Genomic DNA, 15,349 nt, shown 5'->3' with positions numbered 1-15,349 from the left:
GATTTTCTAGGGTTAAAGGGAAAGAAAGATCACACTTTCTGCAGTGATCTTCCCCTGTCCACTAAAAGGTAAAGCTACATCATAGTCACATTTGAGAATAGTCAGGAAACATTCTAAATAAATAGCAGATCTGTAACCCCTGATTCAATCAGAAGCAGACAAGCAACATGCTTAACAATCAGATCCTATGGAACAGAGACTCACTCATGTGTGCACAGTACTTTACAGTTTGCAAAGTGCTTCCCCTCTTTTCTCTCATTCAAACCTCAGCACAGACTTATGAGGGGGACAGGACATATGTCACCACCCCATTTATTGACTTGCCCCCAGGGGCATATGGAGGAAAAGTAGTAGAGCTGGGATGTGAAAGCAGAACCAATTCCTGACCTCAAATTCTGCTTCTCTCCCTTTACACAGCTCACTTGTACACAGATAGTGAGAAGGAGATGAACTCATTCAACCAAAACCAGATTTGGAGGGTCACAAGTTTACCATCTGGGTGGAAAACTGTCCAGCACAATGCAGCATTTTAAAGTCAAATTTGGGGCAGAAGGGCGCAGTGCACAGATACCAGGTAGGCTTGTGGCCATGGAGAGTCAGCAGCGCAGGAAGGAAGAGTCCAAGCCCATATCCAGGCATTGTATGCCATCTCCACGCAGCCGCTGGAGGATGACCTGCATGCAATCTCTAAATACTGAGATACTGAAATATTGTGATGCCCCATAGATAAACAGCCAATGCCAAGCCCCCATTCCCACCCCTACCCATGCCCCCAGCTGTCCTGGCTGTCTCAGTGCTTCCCCTGGGATTCCCTGGAATGCCCCAAGATTCTGCAACTAAAGGGTTAAAGCCTGAAACAGCAAGAAGTGGGGATGGGGGGGGCCCACTGTCCTAGCAGGCTTTCATTCTGATTGGTCAGCACCCCTCGACTTACTGGTTTGGTTTTTTAACAGCTTTATTGAGGTATAATAGATATTAAAAAACTGTACATATTGAATGCATTATTTTGATGAGTTTGGACATATGCATATACCTGTGATACTATCACCACAATCAAGGTGACAGACATATCTATTACCACAGAAAAATTCATTATGTCCCTTCATGTGTATGTGTGTGTGTGATAAGAACATCCAGCATGAGATCTACCCTCAACAAATTTTTAAGCACACAACACCTTATTGTTAACTATAGGCACTATGTCCTACAGGAGATCTCTACAACTGATTCATCTTGTATAACTGTAACTTTATACTCATTGAACAACATACTGTTTGTTAAATACATTTACTATTACTCCAGCTGGCTAGAGAGACTGTGGGGAGTCTCTTAGTGCTTTTCAATTGCTTTGAGTGTGAGAATACTTTTTTAACAGCTATAAATTCCACAGTTCTCACAACATGCACACATATATGTAAGGTAGACATACTTTTTAGTAAACATTGATTGATAAGTTTCAGGTCCAAAAAATGACCAAAACTTCGGTAACATCTTGAAATGGATTTGCATTTTATTTATGACGCAACTTTACACACACTTGAAAAGTAAGCATACATATATACAAGACCTATGAATGACTTAATCAATAGACAATGCCTAGTGCTCTTGTGGACTGGAGCATACTTTGCAGTCTTCTCTTCCATGGGGTAAGGACAACTACTAACCTAGCCAAGCAAATCTTCCCCCTCCACTCGATGGCTGAAGAAACTGAACCTGGAGAGGAGATTGGACCTTCTGAAACCCACTGTTGGGCTGCAGCCTGCAGGCCTACAAGCCCTATACTTGCTCAGCCTCAAGACTGAAGAAGGAGCCCGAAGACAGTGACAGAGACACAATGTTTTATGGGACAGGGGATCTCACAAAAGGGTCCTGGAGTGACACCCCACCGTGGACATGGATGGCAGGCAGCCACCTTCACTATCGCGGGGAGAGGGAGGTTACCAGTTATAGAGGGAACTGACATCAGGTTGGCTCATCGGTTACCAGGGAAACCGTCAGAGGTGCGTGCCCCTCACTACCCTTTGATAAACTGCCCTAGTGGAGATGTTCTGATCTAAAGATTAGAACAATCACTAGCTGGGGCCAAAGGAACGTACCTAGGCATCTACTGATTAGGCTCTATGATCAAGAGGGAGGGTCAGTCAGGTGAGTAGGGTATAGGTGAGGCAGGGACTGGTAGAGCAGAGGAGGTACAGAGAGCAAGAGAACAGCCATCTTGCGTGGCCTGATCATACACGCACTCACTACTTGGAGCTAAAATTTGAAGCAGCTTCACATCTAAGGTTTATTGTGTCTAGGGGTGTTGGATTAGGGGGCGCTGACTGGGCAGAAGACATCTCAAGTCGGGCCACCAGTGACTCTTCCCTTATAAGGCAGATATCATTCATGGAGGTAGCCAGAGCAAAGACCTACTGTCCTTTCGCTAACTGAGGTGGACCTTACAGAGGCCGCTCAAGCCTGTTAGAGTAGGGGATGCGGGGAGGTTTTGCAACATGACTCAGTCTCTAAGGAGAACCCAGGCTATCAGCTGAAACCTGAGTGATCAGAGGATCTGCACTTCTTACTGTCCACTAGAACTTACTCAAAGAGGTCTTATGGGCTCTAGAGGCAATGACACTGTGAGGCAGAGTGGGCTTTGACAGGAAACAGAGGGGGGTTCAAATCCATCTCAAGTATATGGCCTTGGCCAAGTTTTACTTAACTTTTCAGATTTCAATTTCTAAATCTTTAAAATGGGACTGTTCCGAGGATCGATTAAATGAACTAACATCAAAGCCTGATACACGTACATTGTTCAACAAATGTTCCATTTCCTAGAATCATCTGGAAATGCAAACTCCTCCATCTAGCAGGAAAACTACAGCCTGGCGATTTTTTTTTTTTTTTCAGCCTGACAATTCTGTCTACTTTTCCAACACTTTGCTCTTTCATTTCTTCTTCTCTCCAATTTTCCCATATCCAGCACTACTCCAAAGCAGCTTTAAGCTCAGATTGGTCAGTTCTGCTAACCACACCCAGCCAAGCCACACCCAGATTCCTGATCCATAGAAACTGTGAGACAATAAATGTTTGTTGTTTTATGCCACTAATGTGGGGGTAATTTGTTACACAGCAATAGATAATAAACATATTATTAGTCATGAGGGAAATGCAAATTAAAGCTACGAGATACCACTATATACTAAAACGGGTAAAATTTAAAAGACTGTACTAATCAAGTTTTGGTAAGGAGATGGAGCAATTAAAACTCTCATCTACTGCTAGAAGAAATAAAAGAAATACAGCCACTTTGTGAAAAGTTTGGCAATTTCTTAAAAATTTAAACATAACCTACCATCTGACCCAGATATTCCTCTCCTAGGTATTTACCGAAGAGAAGTGAGAACATAGCCACATAAAGACCTGTACACAACTATTCATAGCAGCTTGTTTATAAGAGTCAAAAATGGAAACAACCCAAATGTCCACCAACAAGTGAAAGGATTAACAAACCATGGTATGGTCCATGTAATGGAATACTACTTAGCAAAAAAAAAAAAGTAATTGACTATTGATATCACAACATAGATGAATATCAAAATAGTTATGCTGAGTGAAAACGGACAAAATAAATACACTGTGTTATTCCATTTATATAAAGTTCAATAAAATGCAAACTATTCTATAGTGACATAAGTAGATCAGTGATTGCCTACAGATATGGGGGGGGAATGAATCAATCACCAATCACAGGGGCATAAGGAATCTTTTAGGGGTGATGGATATGTTAATTATCTTGATTGTGGTGAGTTGCAAAATGTCCTTAGAGACAACTTGGTAGCACTATATTAAGAAACACAAAAATGTTCCTCATTCCATAAATCTCACTCTTAGGAATCTGTCCTAAGGATAATTCAAAAGAAATACTAAGCTCTTTATACCAACACATAGCAGCATCACCTATATCAAAGATACTGGAAATTATCTAATTGCCTAGCTACCATAAAAGGGTTAAATCAACACTAGACCATTTCATTTCCAACTACAAATGAAAAATGGGAAGTAGGGGGCAACATGTAGATATGTTTACAAAATAATGCAAATGCATTGTATATAAAGACTACAGGATTGTACATACACTATGGTTATACCTATATAAACATATATATGTGCATAAGAACACAAAGGAGAAAAAAAAACAGAACATAGAAAAACCTAGTAGATGAATGATAGGTAATTGGCATGTGGGTGACTTTTCCTTCTGGCTTTGTCTCCTGTAATGTTATGATGTTTCCATAACAGTTTTTTAAATGTTTTCTTGTTGGTTTTGGCTCAGTCTCCCAACCTGGTGATTATTCCGAGTCTTGCATCTGTCAGCTACCAGCATCAGCGCCTCAGCGTGGTCAGCCACAAGCCCAATCAGCTTGCTTTCTATGCCTTCTTGTATATCATTGATAAAATGCTGAACAGAGCTATGGTGTGGTGTGAAGGACACACTCTTTTCTTCCATCACTGTTAGTCTGCTTAGGTTATTTCAGTTCCATAAATGACAGAAAGCCAGTTCGCAAGGGAGGAGTACTAGAAGGTGGTAAGCAAAGTGAACCTGGAGAAGAAGGTGGAGCTGCTTACCTGAGCTTGGACTGTATGACTCACTCACTGGGTAAAACCAACGTCAATCATCTCTGGCCAACAAATGTCCCCACAATCAGAGACAGCTCCACAAATTACACATAAGAAATAGTAGGCTGTCTACGAGAAAGTTAGAACTTAGAAAAAAAAAGTAATAGAAGCCTGTAGATAGAAGCTATTGTATTATTCCACTGACCCAGAGCTAAGTTCCAGTAGTCCATTTGGTCCCAGGACCTGGGGCCAGTTTGGCCTGGCCAGGGCTCAAAGAAGACAAAGAGCCATGTACAACACCCACCAAGGGTGAGGCCCCCTAAAGGGACTCTCACCTCTTCCTTTCTCTTGGAGTATGTCCAAATCCATATCAGGAGGGTAAGCCCAGATCCCCTCATCATCCCCACGGCCCCTGGACTCCTACCCTACTGGGTGACAAGTAAGTGGATGGCTTCAGGACTAAAGAATATACCTCTGAATATGCCCAGCTCAATGTTGAAGCTTTCCCCAACCCTCCTGCCAAAAGGTTGGGCCAGATCTGCCTAGATAGAAACCAGGGCTGCATACAGATCCAATGCCCTAAGTTTCCAGGACACCAGGGAGAGAGGCTGCCCTGCGAAACACTCAGACTTCAGCCCAGTAGGGCCAAGCTGGCCCAACTGTGCCTCTCAGATGGCCCCAGAATCATCCCAGAGGCCTCCATACCTGAACCTAGTGTAGAAGATGCTGTTCTGAGTCTGAACCTTCCCTTAAGCCCTATCATCTGCGAGATCCCTACTTCTGGGCTCTTTTGCAGCTGCCCACCTGCCTAGATGGCATATCAAGTCATTATGCCTTCCAGATCCAGCACTCTGCCTGTTCTCCTGGATGTACCCCCAATACCCAGTTAGTGACAGGCCTGAGACTTGCCCCCAGGTCTCCTGATATGTTAGTGTATTTAATGTTCATAAAGTGCTTAAAACAGTGTCTGCACATAGAAGAGTTTTGCATGTGTTTGCAGTTAACAAAAGCAACCATCACAACTCTCTTATGACATTAATATTATCCCCATTTTATAGATCGAAAAACTGAGGTTTGGAGTGAATAAGTGGCCAAAGACAACACAGCTGGGAAGAGGTAGAGACAGGAACTGACCCAGGACTGACTCTAAGTAACTGGCTCTCATAGCAGAGCCACATTTTTCCTTGAGCCAGGCTCTGTGCTGGGGACCCGTGTGTCCAGTTGCAGGAAGCCATACTTCCTGCCACCAAGGAGCTCCCAGAGAAGAACAGAGACAGTCACATAACCAAATTACTACACCACAAAAATGTGTGACAAGTGCCAAAATCCAAACATGCTGGGGCAGGCCCAAAGAGGGTGTGTTTGACTTACTCAGGCAGATCAAGGAGGACTTCCCGGAAGAGGAGACATTTTAGCTGAGGTGGGCCAGCTTTTCCAGCTTTTCCAGGCTGAGGGCAAGAATTTATGCGAGAGAACTGGTGAAGACTTGGCGGGGGCGTGGGGCGGGGGAGGGCAGTCCTCTGAAGCTGGGGGCAGGGAAGACCAAGGAAGAGAGCAGGGGTGGGAAGGGGCTGCACTGTGTCCAAAGGGCCCTGAACTGCCAGGCCAGGCAAAGTGTACTTGATCTTGCCCTGGAGGAAGCAGAGGCATTGAGAGCCTTTGAGCAGCCAAGTGGCCCAGTTTGTGCAGAGACAAACAGCGGGAGTGCCCTGCTGGAGAGGACTATTTGGAGCCTTAGATTTGTCCAGAGGCTGGCGTGTGTAACCTTGTGTTCCCCTCTTCCCCAGCCAGGCTCAGCAGAGCTGAGGGAGCTGAGGGCTTCAGAGGTGCTTGGGCAGAAAGGCTGAGGATCAGGACTCCCACACTCCAGGGTCCTCCTGGGTGAACCTGCGTCTGTCCCAGCCCTGCCACTGTCTGCACCATCCTCCAGGAGAGAAGAGGCTGATATGGGCAACGCAACCCTGGCTGAAGTGTACAGGCTCTCTTTTCAAGTGACTCCGGGGATACATGCCCAGAAAGGGAGGATACATGCAGGCCAAGGAGGCAAAAGGGCAGACGGTGAGATTAAGAAAGATACACACTCTCAGGCTAAAAAAGAGAAAGAAAGCCCAAAACGCCCGAAGGAAAGAGACCAGAGGAGAGCTGGGCCGCCCACGCACGTGTGTGTCCAAGGACAAGTGTCTTCGGGCTCCCATGCTATTGCCCACCTGGCACTGTGGGCACTGAGCAACCAGCCAGCTGGGCTGGGTACCTACCTGCCTGAGGCACTGTACCAAGCTCTAACCACCCCTGTCCGCACCCACGTCCCCATCCCGGGAGCCTGGACTGAGCTTGGGGCGAGGTGCCCTGATGGTCACAGTGCGGGGCAGGAGGAGGGGTCAAGGACTGGAATCAGAGGCCTGGGGCTCCGGGCGGAGCCTGGCCTGGGGAGGGGAGACAAGTCACTGTATCTTCCTGTACCTCAGGCGGTACTAGAATCCAGTCTAGTGCGTTTCCCCTTTGAGAGGGAAAAGGGACTAATCAGAGGCCCTTTTGAGATTGTCTTGCAAACCATGAACTCTGCAGCCCGAAATGAACATTCACAATCTTCCCTGCTTCTCAGAGTCCCAAAGCTGTGCATAGAGCTCGGAATACCCAAGAAACCAGGATGCCCGATGATTCTAGAGGACTGCTCCTGCCCCCCAGGTCCTAGAATCTAACCGACTTGCGCCTGCTGGCCTCGCTGAGAATTCCCGGGGTCCTGCTCTCACCAACTCCCCTAGGGACCACGGCTTTCCCAGGAGAGTCCACTGCCACAGCCCGGCTCTCTCCCGCTCGGTGTGAGCGGACTAGGATCTTACCTTGCCTTCCTCAGTCCTTGGCTCAGGAACGCTCACTGAGAGCCTGAGAAAGCTCCGAGAAGCTAACCTGGGGGCGGGGGTAAGGCCCGGGTTCAGGGCCTGCTCGAACCCTGGCTCGCTGTGCGAGGTGGGACAAGTCCGCATCCTCTCGGAGTCGGCTTGCCCTTTTCACCGCAGCCGCGGAGCTCCTGGATGTCCCAGCAGGTTCCTGAGCTACCCATTCCGGGGCGAGATAACAGTGTTGGGAGGGGGCTCTGAGGCAGGGATTGGGAGCTTCCTTGAGGTGAACCGGGAGTCTGGTGGCAGGTTGCAAGCTAAGCGGGGTGATGGGAAGCAGAAGGATCCCCTCTCTGGGTCCCAGTTTCTCTGCCTGGTCCTGGGGTGATGATAATTCTCTGTTCACAGTATTTAAGTGAACCAATGGCGAGAAAGCACTAGAAGCTGTGTTGCCCTGACCAAGCTCCGGGGATCCCTGCGCGTCGGTGGGAGCAGAAAAAAGCCACATCCACGCAGACTCGAAGACTGGAATACCCTCCCCACACACATTCTCCCTTCTAGGAGGGCAGAAAGCATTTTACTTTAATCAACCACTACTTCTTTGAGGGGGGCATCTCATTTCCGCACATGAGTGGGAACGACTTGAATTTTCCCCAGCAGCTTGTCTTTTTTTCACAACCAAGTTTCACCCTGAAAACAATTTAAAAGACAAGAAGATAATGACGGGTTGGCGATGCACCCTACTCCATCCTCTTGACTCCCTGGAAGGGGGGGGGCGACAGGTAGGGAGTCCCCCACTTCACAGATGGGGAAACTGAGGCCTAAGAAGGGCAGCAGATAGCTCAAAGCCGCTGGGCCAGTAAATGAGCTAGCTGTAATCTGAGCTCTCACTCCGTGCCACTGCTGTGACTAGCGGCTGGGCAGTGTGTGACACAGGACCGACCCCCTTTTTGGCACTCTGAGGCCATACAGCCCACTGACCCTGACTGACTGCCCCAGAGTAATCCAAACGGAGGTCACTGTGTTCTGGCTGTGCCGAGATTCTTAGATCTGATTCGCAAGCATCTGGGCCTGGAGTTTCCACTGTCTCACCATAAGGAGGTCTTTAAGCACAAGTGAGGCTCTGAGAACTCAGGAAAAGACAGAGAGGCTTCAGGGCCAGGAGGTAAGGAGCCTGAATAACCTGAGTTTCCCTTTCAGTGTAGAACCTCCTCTGCAAGACTTTAAGCAAGGCCCTTCAGCAATCTGGGCCTAGTTTCCTTCCAGCTTGGATTTCCAAGATTTCCTTAAGGAGAAGAGCAGGCTACCTCTGCATCTGCGTGAAGGGGCATCTGGGTCAAGAGATATGGAGGAATTTTCCATGACTCCCTGGATCCCCTCCTTTATATTTACGAAACCCTCTGAGGGCACTTCAAAACTCGGTAAAGCAGTTAGGGGAAGAGCTACCAGCATCTTCTACAGATCACCAGCACTCCTCCCCTCCCCCCAAAATTTAACATAAAATAGCCTGTGAGGGGACAGGTTTTTCCAAAAGGTGCTGGGGATACATGCAGGGCTGAAGGCGGCTACAAAGAGGATGGAAATCACCCAGCACCCGCCTACATCAACACCAACCCACCGCTGCTGGACTAGAAGAATGATTTCCAAGGGACTGGGACCCACTCCACAGCTTACAAATGGTTCTCAATGGGGTCTGTTACCCCTAAACACGTTAAGGAGCACTGCACCAGGGAAGAGGGGAAGACTGGATGAGAGAAAATGGAGGAAATGGCCTGGCACCGAGGGGATCTTTATGTATAGTTTTGATCCAAACGGGTGAATTGTCCCAGTTCACTCAAATCGTTTAATTCAAATTTTACATCATGGATTCATAGAATCTTCAAAGTACAGAATTTTGAAATGTGTTATTAGAATAAAACATTTATGGAATAGAATTTTTAGGATCCTTTGTTCATGAAAATCTTAGAATCATAATCTTAATAAATCTAATCTCAGGATGCTAAGGCTTGGTTTGTTGCACAGGTGTAGCTCAGTAGCCGCAAAGTTTGAGAAAAAGGATCAGTTGTCTACAATGGGTCCACAGTCACAAAACAATGAGGATCAAAATATCGTGAGACATGGAGGTTTCTAACCATAGTAATTGGAGCTTAAAAGTCTCTATCATAAAGTCATTAAAGCATATGGTCACAAATATTATAAGAATTATTAGATTATTTGAGTTATAAAATAGTGGATCTAGAACTAATATTTTAGAATTAAATAAGAAGAGAGATGTGGATTTAAAGGACCCAAATCTTCCAATCAGACATTCCTAGACAGGAATTCAAATTAAGTTATATGTACCTTAGAGCTGCAAAAATATCTAAAACCTAGAGAAACTACAACTCCCAGCAGTGGCATCATATTTTCAGGCACAAAATCTTACTCCCAGCATCTTAAAATATGAGGAATACGCTTTTACTCTCTGACCAGAAGCTTAAAGTCATAGGAATATAATCACAGTCAAATAATTTAGACTTCTGGTCATGGAATCTTAGAACTGCAGAATCACATTATTTGATTTATGGATTCACGTTAGGATAGTGGTCCAAAATTTAACATTTGGAAATCTGAATGTTGGAAATACAGAGAACCACAAAATCCAGTATTAAAAGATTGCTATAATGTATCTGGTTAAAATGTTAAACTTTTTTTTTCCCTTTGAAAAAACGTAACAGGATGAAACCTGGATTTTCGCAGCTTCGTTACTTTGCTGGAGGAAAGTAGGAAGGAAGGAAGCTGGGAGGTTTTTGAGAGAGTGAAAAGCCTCTCCCGTCTTTCGAGCATGAATCCGCTGAGGAAGGTCTTCATGCAAACCGTTCAATTTGATTCCACACCCGGGTCGCCGGAGCGAGGATCTGAACTCTTTGCCTCTTTCTTCCGAAGGCAGTTGCCCAATGCTTGGCGGGGCTGAACCTGCCCGGAGCTCATCTCCACGAAGAACGCGACTAAAGCCCCTGAAGGCCGCCGCCCGCGCTCTCGCGGCTCTCTCCGCCCAGCCCTGCACCCGCAGCCCCGCGGAAAGCTGCGTCTCGGCCGGAGCCTGAAATCCTAAGGGTAGAACGCCCCACCCCTGACATCCGCACATGCTTTCCCGCCCCCAGTTCTCGGAGGAGAAAATTCAGGGCTTGTGACCGGGAAGGGACAGGCCCAAAGTGTCCCTGCGAACCCAGACCTTAGGGGCCGCCGCCGCAGGGGGTCTTGAGCGGGGCCGAATCAGGCCTTAGGGAGCTGGCGGGAAACGAACTCCGAAACCGGACACCCACGAAGCGGACGGGTCCCGTCTGCCCGCCCCTTCCCCGGGAGACTCGCCCACCCAGAGCGCCCACAACCCCGGCCCCCACCTCTCGCAGCCCTCCGTCCCGCTGCGGGAAGGGGCTGCTCGGCTGCCCCCGGAGGTCTTGGGAGCCACTCGGAGCCTTCCTGGCTGGGCGAACTGGAGGAGAGGGTTGCCGCGAGAGGGCAGAAGCCTAGCCTCCATCCTCTTTAAGCTGTGTCACTCCACATCATATAGAGAGGGGTCCCGAGCCACCCAAAGATAAAAGATTGGAGGGCGGGGGGGTGGGGCGGGTGTTGCGGCCTTTCCCTAAATATCAGCAATTGAGATACAAAACCTCGGTACAGTGGAGGAACCTGGAACCCACCGAGGGAAAGTGGCTACCTCTGGTACATGTCGAGGAAACGCACTCCTACCAGAGACGCAGGCAGGTGTGAGATTCGGCTAAGCTGCGAAGTCGCGGTGGAACCGTGGCAAGTCACCTCCTCTATCGGACCTAGGAATCCTGCCTGAAAGATGAGGGACTGGATGGGGAATGGCCAGGGCAGCCTTGAGTTGGGGTTTGAAAATAAATCATCCTTGAAAGACCTTGGAAGCCAGTCACCTGGAGTGTCTTCTCCCTTCCTCGTCCCCCACCCTCAAGAACCAAGCGCCCCTCAGCCAATTCTCACCCTCTCCAGCCAAAAAAGGTGAGGCGAGCCCTTCCTTTCACCTGCGGGTCCCAGCCTTCTATAGAGGCTGGTAAAGTCCCGAAGCGCTGAGTTCGGGCGCCGAGGTCTCCAGAGACAGTTCCTGGCCTCTCCCGACCTCAGTCTCCCCGTCGGCGCGCAGAGGACCGGCCCAGGAGACCTCCAAGGGACCTCCATGCTCAGATCGTGTGGTGTACCCGCCGCGCCGCCACAGCATCTCCTACCTGGGGAGGTGCGCCGAGGCCCAGGGGGCGGGCAGTCGGGGGGCGGGCGGGGAACGGGCACCGCCCCAAGCTTCCTGGCGCCTTTAAGGAGGAGAAACCCGCGGAGGGAGGAGCCGGTCCGGGTGTGTGCAGGGAAGCGCCTCGCCAGCGGTCTTGGCGGCTTGAGGCCAACCCTGCGGAGAGGAACAGTCGCCGGCCACCCCGCCTGGCCCGCGCCGCAACCTCGCCGCCGTCGCCTTGCCTCGCCTCCTTGCCCTCCGCGCCTTCGGCGGCCCCGGCCGCAGGGGCGCCGCCTAGGCGGCCCCCACCAGAGTGTCCCCACGCCTGCACTAACTGCTCTCGTTTCAGACCTTGGGGCCCGCAGCCTCCTCTGCGCTCAGGACCTCGACGGTTATCCTCAGATCAGCAGGAAGCCCAGAACTGATGCAGGCGCTCCAGCCCAGGACCAATTCCAGACCCCGTGACCTCCTGGCACCAGCGCGCAAAGGACCCTTCAGCCTGCGACAAGAGCCTCGTCCGGGTCCCAACGTCGCTGCTGGCGCCTGGCTTCGAGCTCCAGAACACGAGCAGAGCCGTCGGTGGGCGGGACACTCTTGAGCCTCTGTCCGCACTGAGCCAGCCCGGAAACTACGGGCGCCAAAGCTCCTGGGCGCCCCTGCCAGGAAAGCTGTGCTCCCGGTGCCAGCTGCGAGGACACCCTGAACTCTCTGCAGAGGGCCCCAGCGTCGGTTCCCGTTACCCTGCGTCCCGGGCCCAGCAGCTCCCAGACCCGCCCCCGACCCTCGACAGCAGCGGGCAGCGGGGACGCCCCAGGGACGCGGGACGGCTGCGCCATGACGGCGGAGAGCGGGCCGCCACCGCCGCCGCCGCCGCAGCCGGAGGCGCTGGCGGCCGTGAAGGAGGAGCGCGGTGAGGCGGGGGCCGGGGTCCCCGCAGAGGCCGCGGGTCGCGGCGCTGGCGGGCGGCGGCGGAAGCGCCCCCTGCAGCGTGGGAAGCCGCCCTACAGCTATATTGCGCTCATTGCCATGGCCATCGCGCACGCGCCGGAGCGCCGCCTCACGCTGGGCGGCATCTACAAGTTCATCACCGAGCGTTTCCCCTTCTACCGCGACAACCCCAAAAAGTGGCAGAACAGCATCCGCCACAACCTCACACTCAACGACTGCTTCCTCAAGATCCCGCGCGAGGCCGGCCGCCCGGGCAAGGGCAACTACTGGGCACTCGACCCCAACGCCGAGGACATGTTCGAGAGCGGCAGCTTCCTGCGCCGCCGCAAGCGCTTCAAGCGCTCTGATCTCTCCACTTACCCGGCTTACATGCACGACGCGGCCGCCGCTGCGGCTGCTGCCGCGGCCGCTGCCGCTGCCGCCATTTTCCCGGGCGGGGTGCCCGCTGCGCGCCCGCCTTACCCGGGCGCCGTCTATGCAGGCTATGCCCCGCCGTCGCTCGCCGCGCCGCCCCCGGTCTACTACCCGGCTGCGTCCCCAGGCCCGTGCCGCGTCTTCGGCCTGGTGCCTGAGCGGCCGCTCAGCCCAGAACTGGGCCCCGCGCCGTCAGGGCCCTCCGGTTCCTGCGCCTTTGCCTCGGCCGGCGCCTCTGCCACTACCACCGCTTACCAGCCCTCAGGCTGCGCCGTCGCCCGACCTGCCAACACTTCCGCCTATGCGGCCGCCTACGCGGGCCCAGACGGCGCGTACTCGCAAGGGGCCGGCAGCGCCCTCTTCGCAGCGGCTGGCCGGTTGGCCGGGCCCGCTTCGCCCCCCGCGGGTGGCAGCAGTGGCGGCGTCGAGACTGCAGTGGACTTCTATGGGCGCACATCGCCCGGCCAGTTCGGAGCACTGGGGCCCTGCTACAATCCTGGTGGGCAGCTCGGAGGGGGCAATGGAGGCGCCTACCACGCTCGCCATGCGGCTGCCTATCCAGGCGGAGCGGATCGGTTTGTGTCCGCCATGTGAGCCGAGCATACAGGCGAAAATTCATAGATACCTCGACTGCCTTTACGAACTCAGTATTCACGAAACCTGAGGACAGGACTGGAGAGAGGATCGAGTTGAAAGCCACATAGGAGGGACCGAGCCGGAGGTTCAGGCGCAGCCTCCTGGTGCACCGTGTACACACCGGTTCGCTTTGAAAATGGGAGGAGGTGGGGAGAGGCATCCTCGGCCCACGGACTGAGACAATGGACCCTCACTGAGGCGAAGCTCCAAAGGTCGTGCCTTTCTGACATTCTACCGGGGAGGGTCCTTGGCTCTAAAGGAGGCACAACGTAGTGTCTACACCAGAGGCTAAGGGAATTGTGGAGAATCACATGACTTCACTCTTCCCCGTACTTACCAAAACTCGGGTCTTTTTACACAGTTCCATCTCTTGTGCCTTTGACTACGTTATTACAATAAAAGGCTCCGATAGTGTCTTCCTACTTAAGGTGAGGAGGACAAATTCGCAAAAGAAGTAACCATTTTTTTTTTAATGGGAAAGATCTCTGCTTCGCTTGACCAGGGGCTGCTTTTCCCTGCCTCTGAGAACTGCAGACCTGGCTCTGAGTCTGGACGGTGCCCCAGCGCCACAGTGTAACCCAGTTCCATCACTCACACCCTCAGTTTTCCCATCTATAATACAAGAGGGCTGCAGAATTCAACCGTCCCCCATATGATCTTTAAGGGCCCATCATGGTTGTTGCATATCTGGCAGCATGGGTGGGCCACCCAGGGCCTAACCCTATTCCAAGGAATGGAAACAGAGCTCATGGCAAGCATCTCTGGATTACCTCCAGGCACCGGTTATATCATCATTTCGTGAATCTTTTGAGCATGATGTGCTGATCATTTGGCAGCTATTACTGCTGGGTCCTAAGTGCGGTTTTCCATTGAGGCAGGTAGAAATACATTTGTCCATTGCCCACGCTTTCTTTTCATAAAGCAGCCTGGGACCCAATGGGTGAACTAAAATTCAAAGAGATGACCGGACTCAAGGGAGCCTGTTGATGACAGTTTTCATTTTGTTGGGCTGGCTCTTCCATCCCTGGTACCCTCTGCCGTACCTTGGCAGCCTCCTCATGCAAAAAGGAAAGAGAAAAATTAATTGGGGCCATCAGTTAAGTAAGCTTTAGAAAGAAACTGGTGTTTAACTTTGCTTTGTATCCTTTATTTGTTTCAAGCAACAAGCTGACCAAAATCAGAAAGAAAAAAAAAATCCAACCATTTCCCCACCTTTCTCTCGAGAAATCTTGTAAGTTTCGATTCCGTAGCAAAACTTTCTAGCATTAAATATTTCAGAGGCTCGGTGTGCAGCTTTCAGATAAACCTGAGTGTTCAGATGAACTGTTTTAATAAAGATCTTTGAGCAAGTGAGTTCTGACAAGAGAAATGCAGCCTCTTTCTGCAGTTAATTTGCTAGGGAAGAGTTGGGGGGGGTGAGAAAGAAGACTGAAAACCACTGGTAATTTTTTTTTTTAATTCTGGGGATTGCACTATCCTGTTCACAAAGACATGTGAATGTGATTCAGTCCAGAAGGGTATTTGTCTAAATAAGTGCTGCCCAATAGAAATATAATGTAATCTGCCTGTGTAATTAAAATTTTTCTGGTAGCTGCATTAATTTAAAAAAAAACAGGTGAGATTAACTAATAATATATTGTATTTAACCCAATTTAATGTCCAAACTATCATTTCAACATATAATCAA

The 15,349-nt window shown here is 50.6% G+C and overlaps 1 protein-coding gene and 1 long non-coding RNA gene across 2 annotated transcripts; one reads left to right on the top strand and one right to left on the bottom strand.

Moving 5' to 3' along the window:
- Positions 1-1,316: 1,316 nt before the first annotated feature.
- LOC309663988 lies at positions 1,317-11,659 on the bottom strand. Its single transcript, XR_014265545.1, has 2 exons — positions 11,424-11,659; positions 1,317-8,126 (listed from the first exon to the last, which is right to left on the bottom strand). It is a non-coding gene; the product is annotated as an uncharacterized lncRNA (long non-coding RNA).
- A 9-nt stretch (positions 11,660-11,668) lies between these two features.
- Positions 11,669-15,015, top strand: FOXE1 (forkhead box E1). The gene has a single exon (XM_082468743.1). It carries the CDS (start codon positions 12,499-12,501, stop codon positions 13,618-13,620), a length of 1,122 nt encoding a protein of 373 aa, XP_082324869.1. The 5' UTR covers positions 11,669-12,498; the 3' UTR covers positions 13,621-15,015.
- The last annotated feature ends 334 nt before the right edge of the window (positions 15,016-15,349 follow it).

This window comes from Balaenoptera physalus (assembly GCF_965194825.1).
Source record: "Balaenoptera physalus genome assembly, chromosome: 7".
Classification (NCBI taxonomy): Eukaryota; Metazoa; Chordata; class Mammalia; order Artiodactyla; family Balaenopteridae; genus Balaenoptera; species Balaenoptera physalus.
Note: the sequence above shows the minus strand (reverse complement) of the source record. Positions and strands in the feature narration are given on the sequence as shown.

Bases quoted from the DNA above. Each gene is read 5' to 3' on its own strand.
- FOXE1 (XM_082468743.1), top strand. From the start codon at position 12,499: ATGACGGCGGAGAGCGGGCCGCCACCGCCGCCGCCGCCGCAGCCGGAG.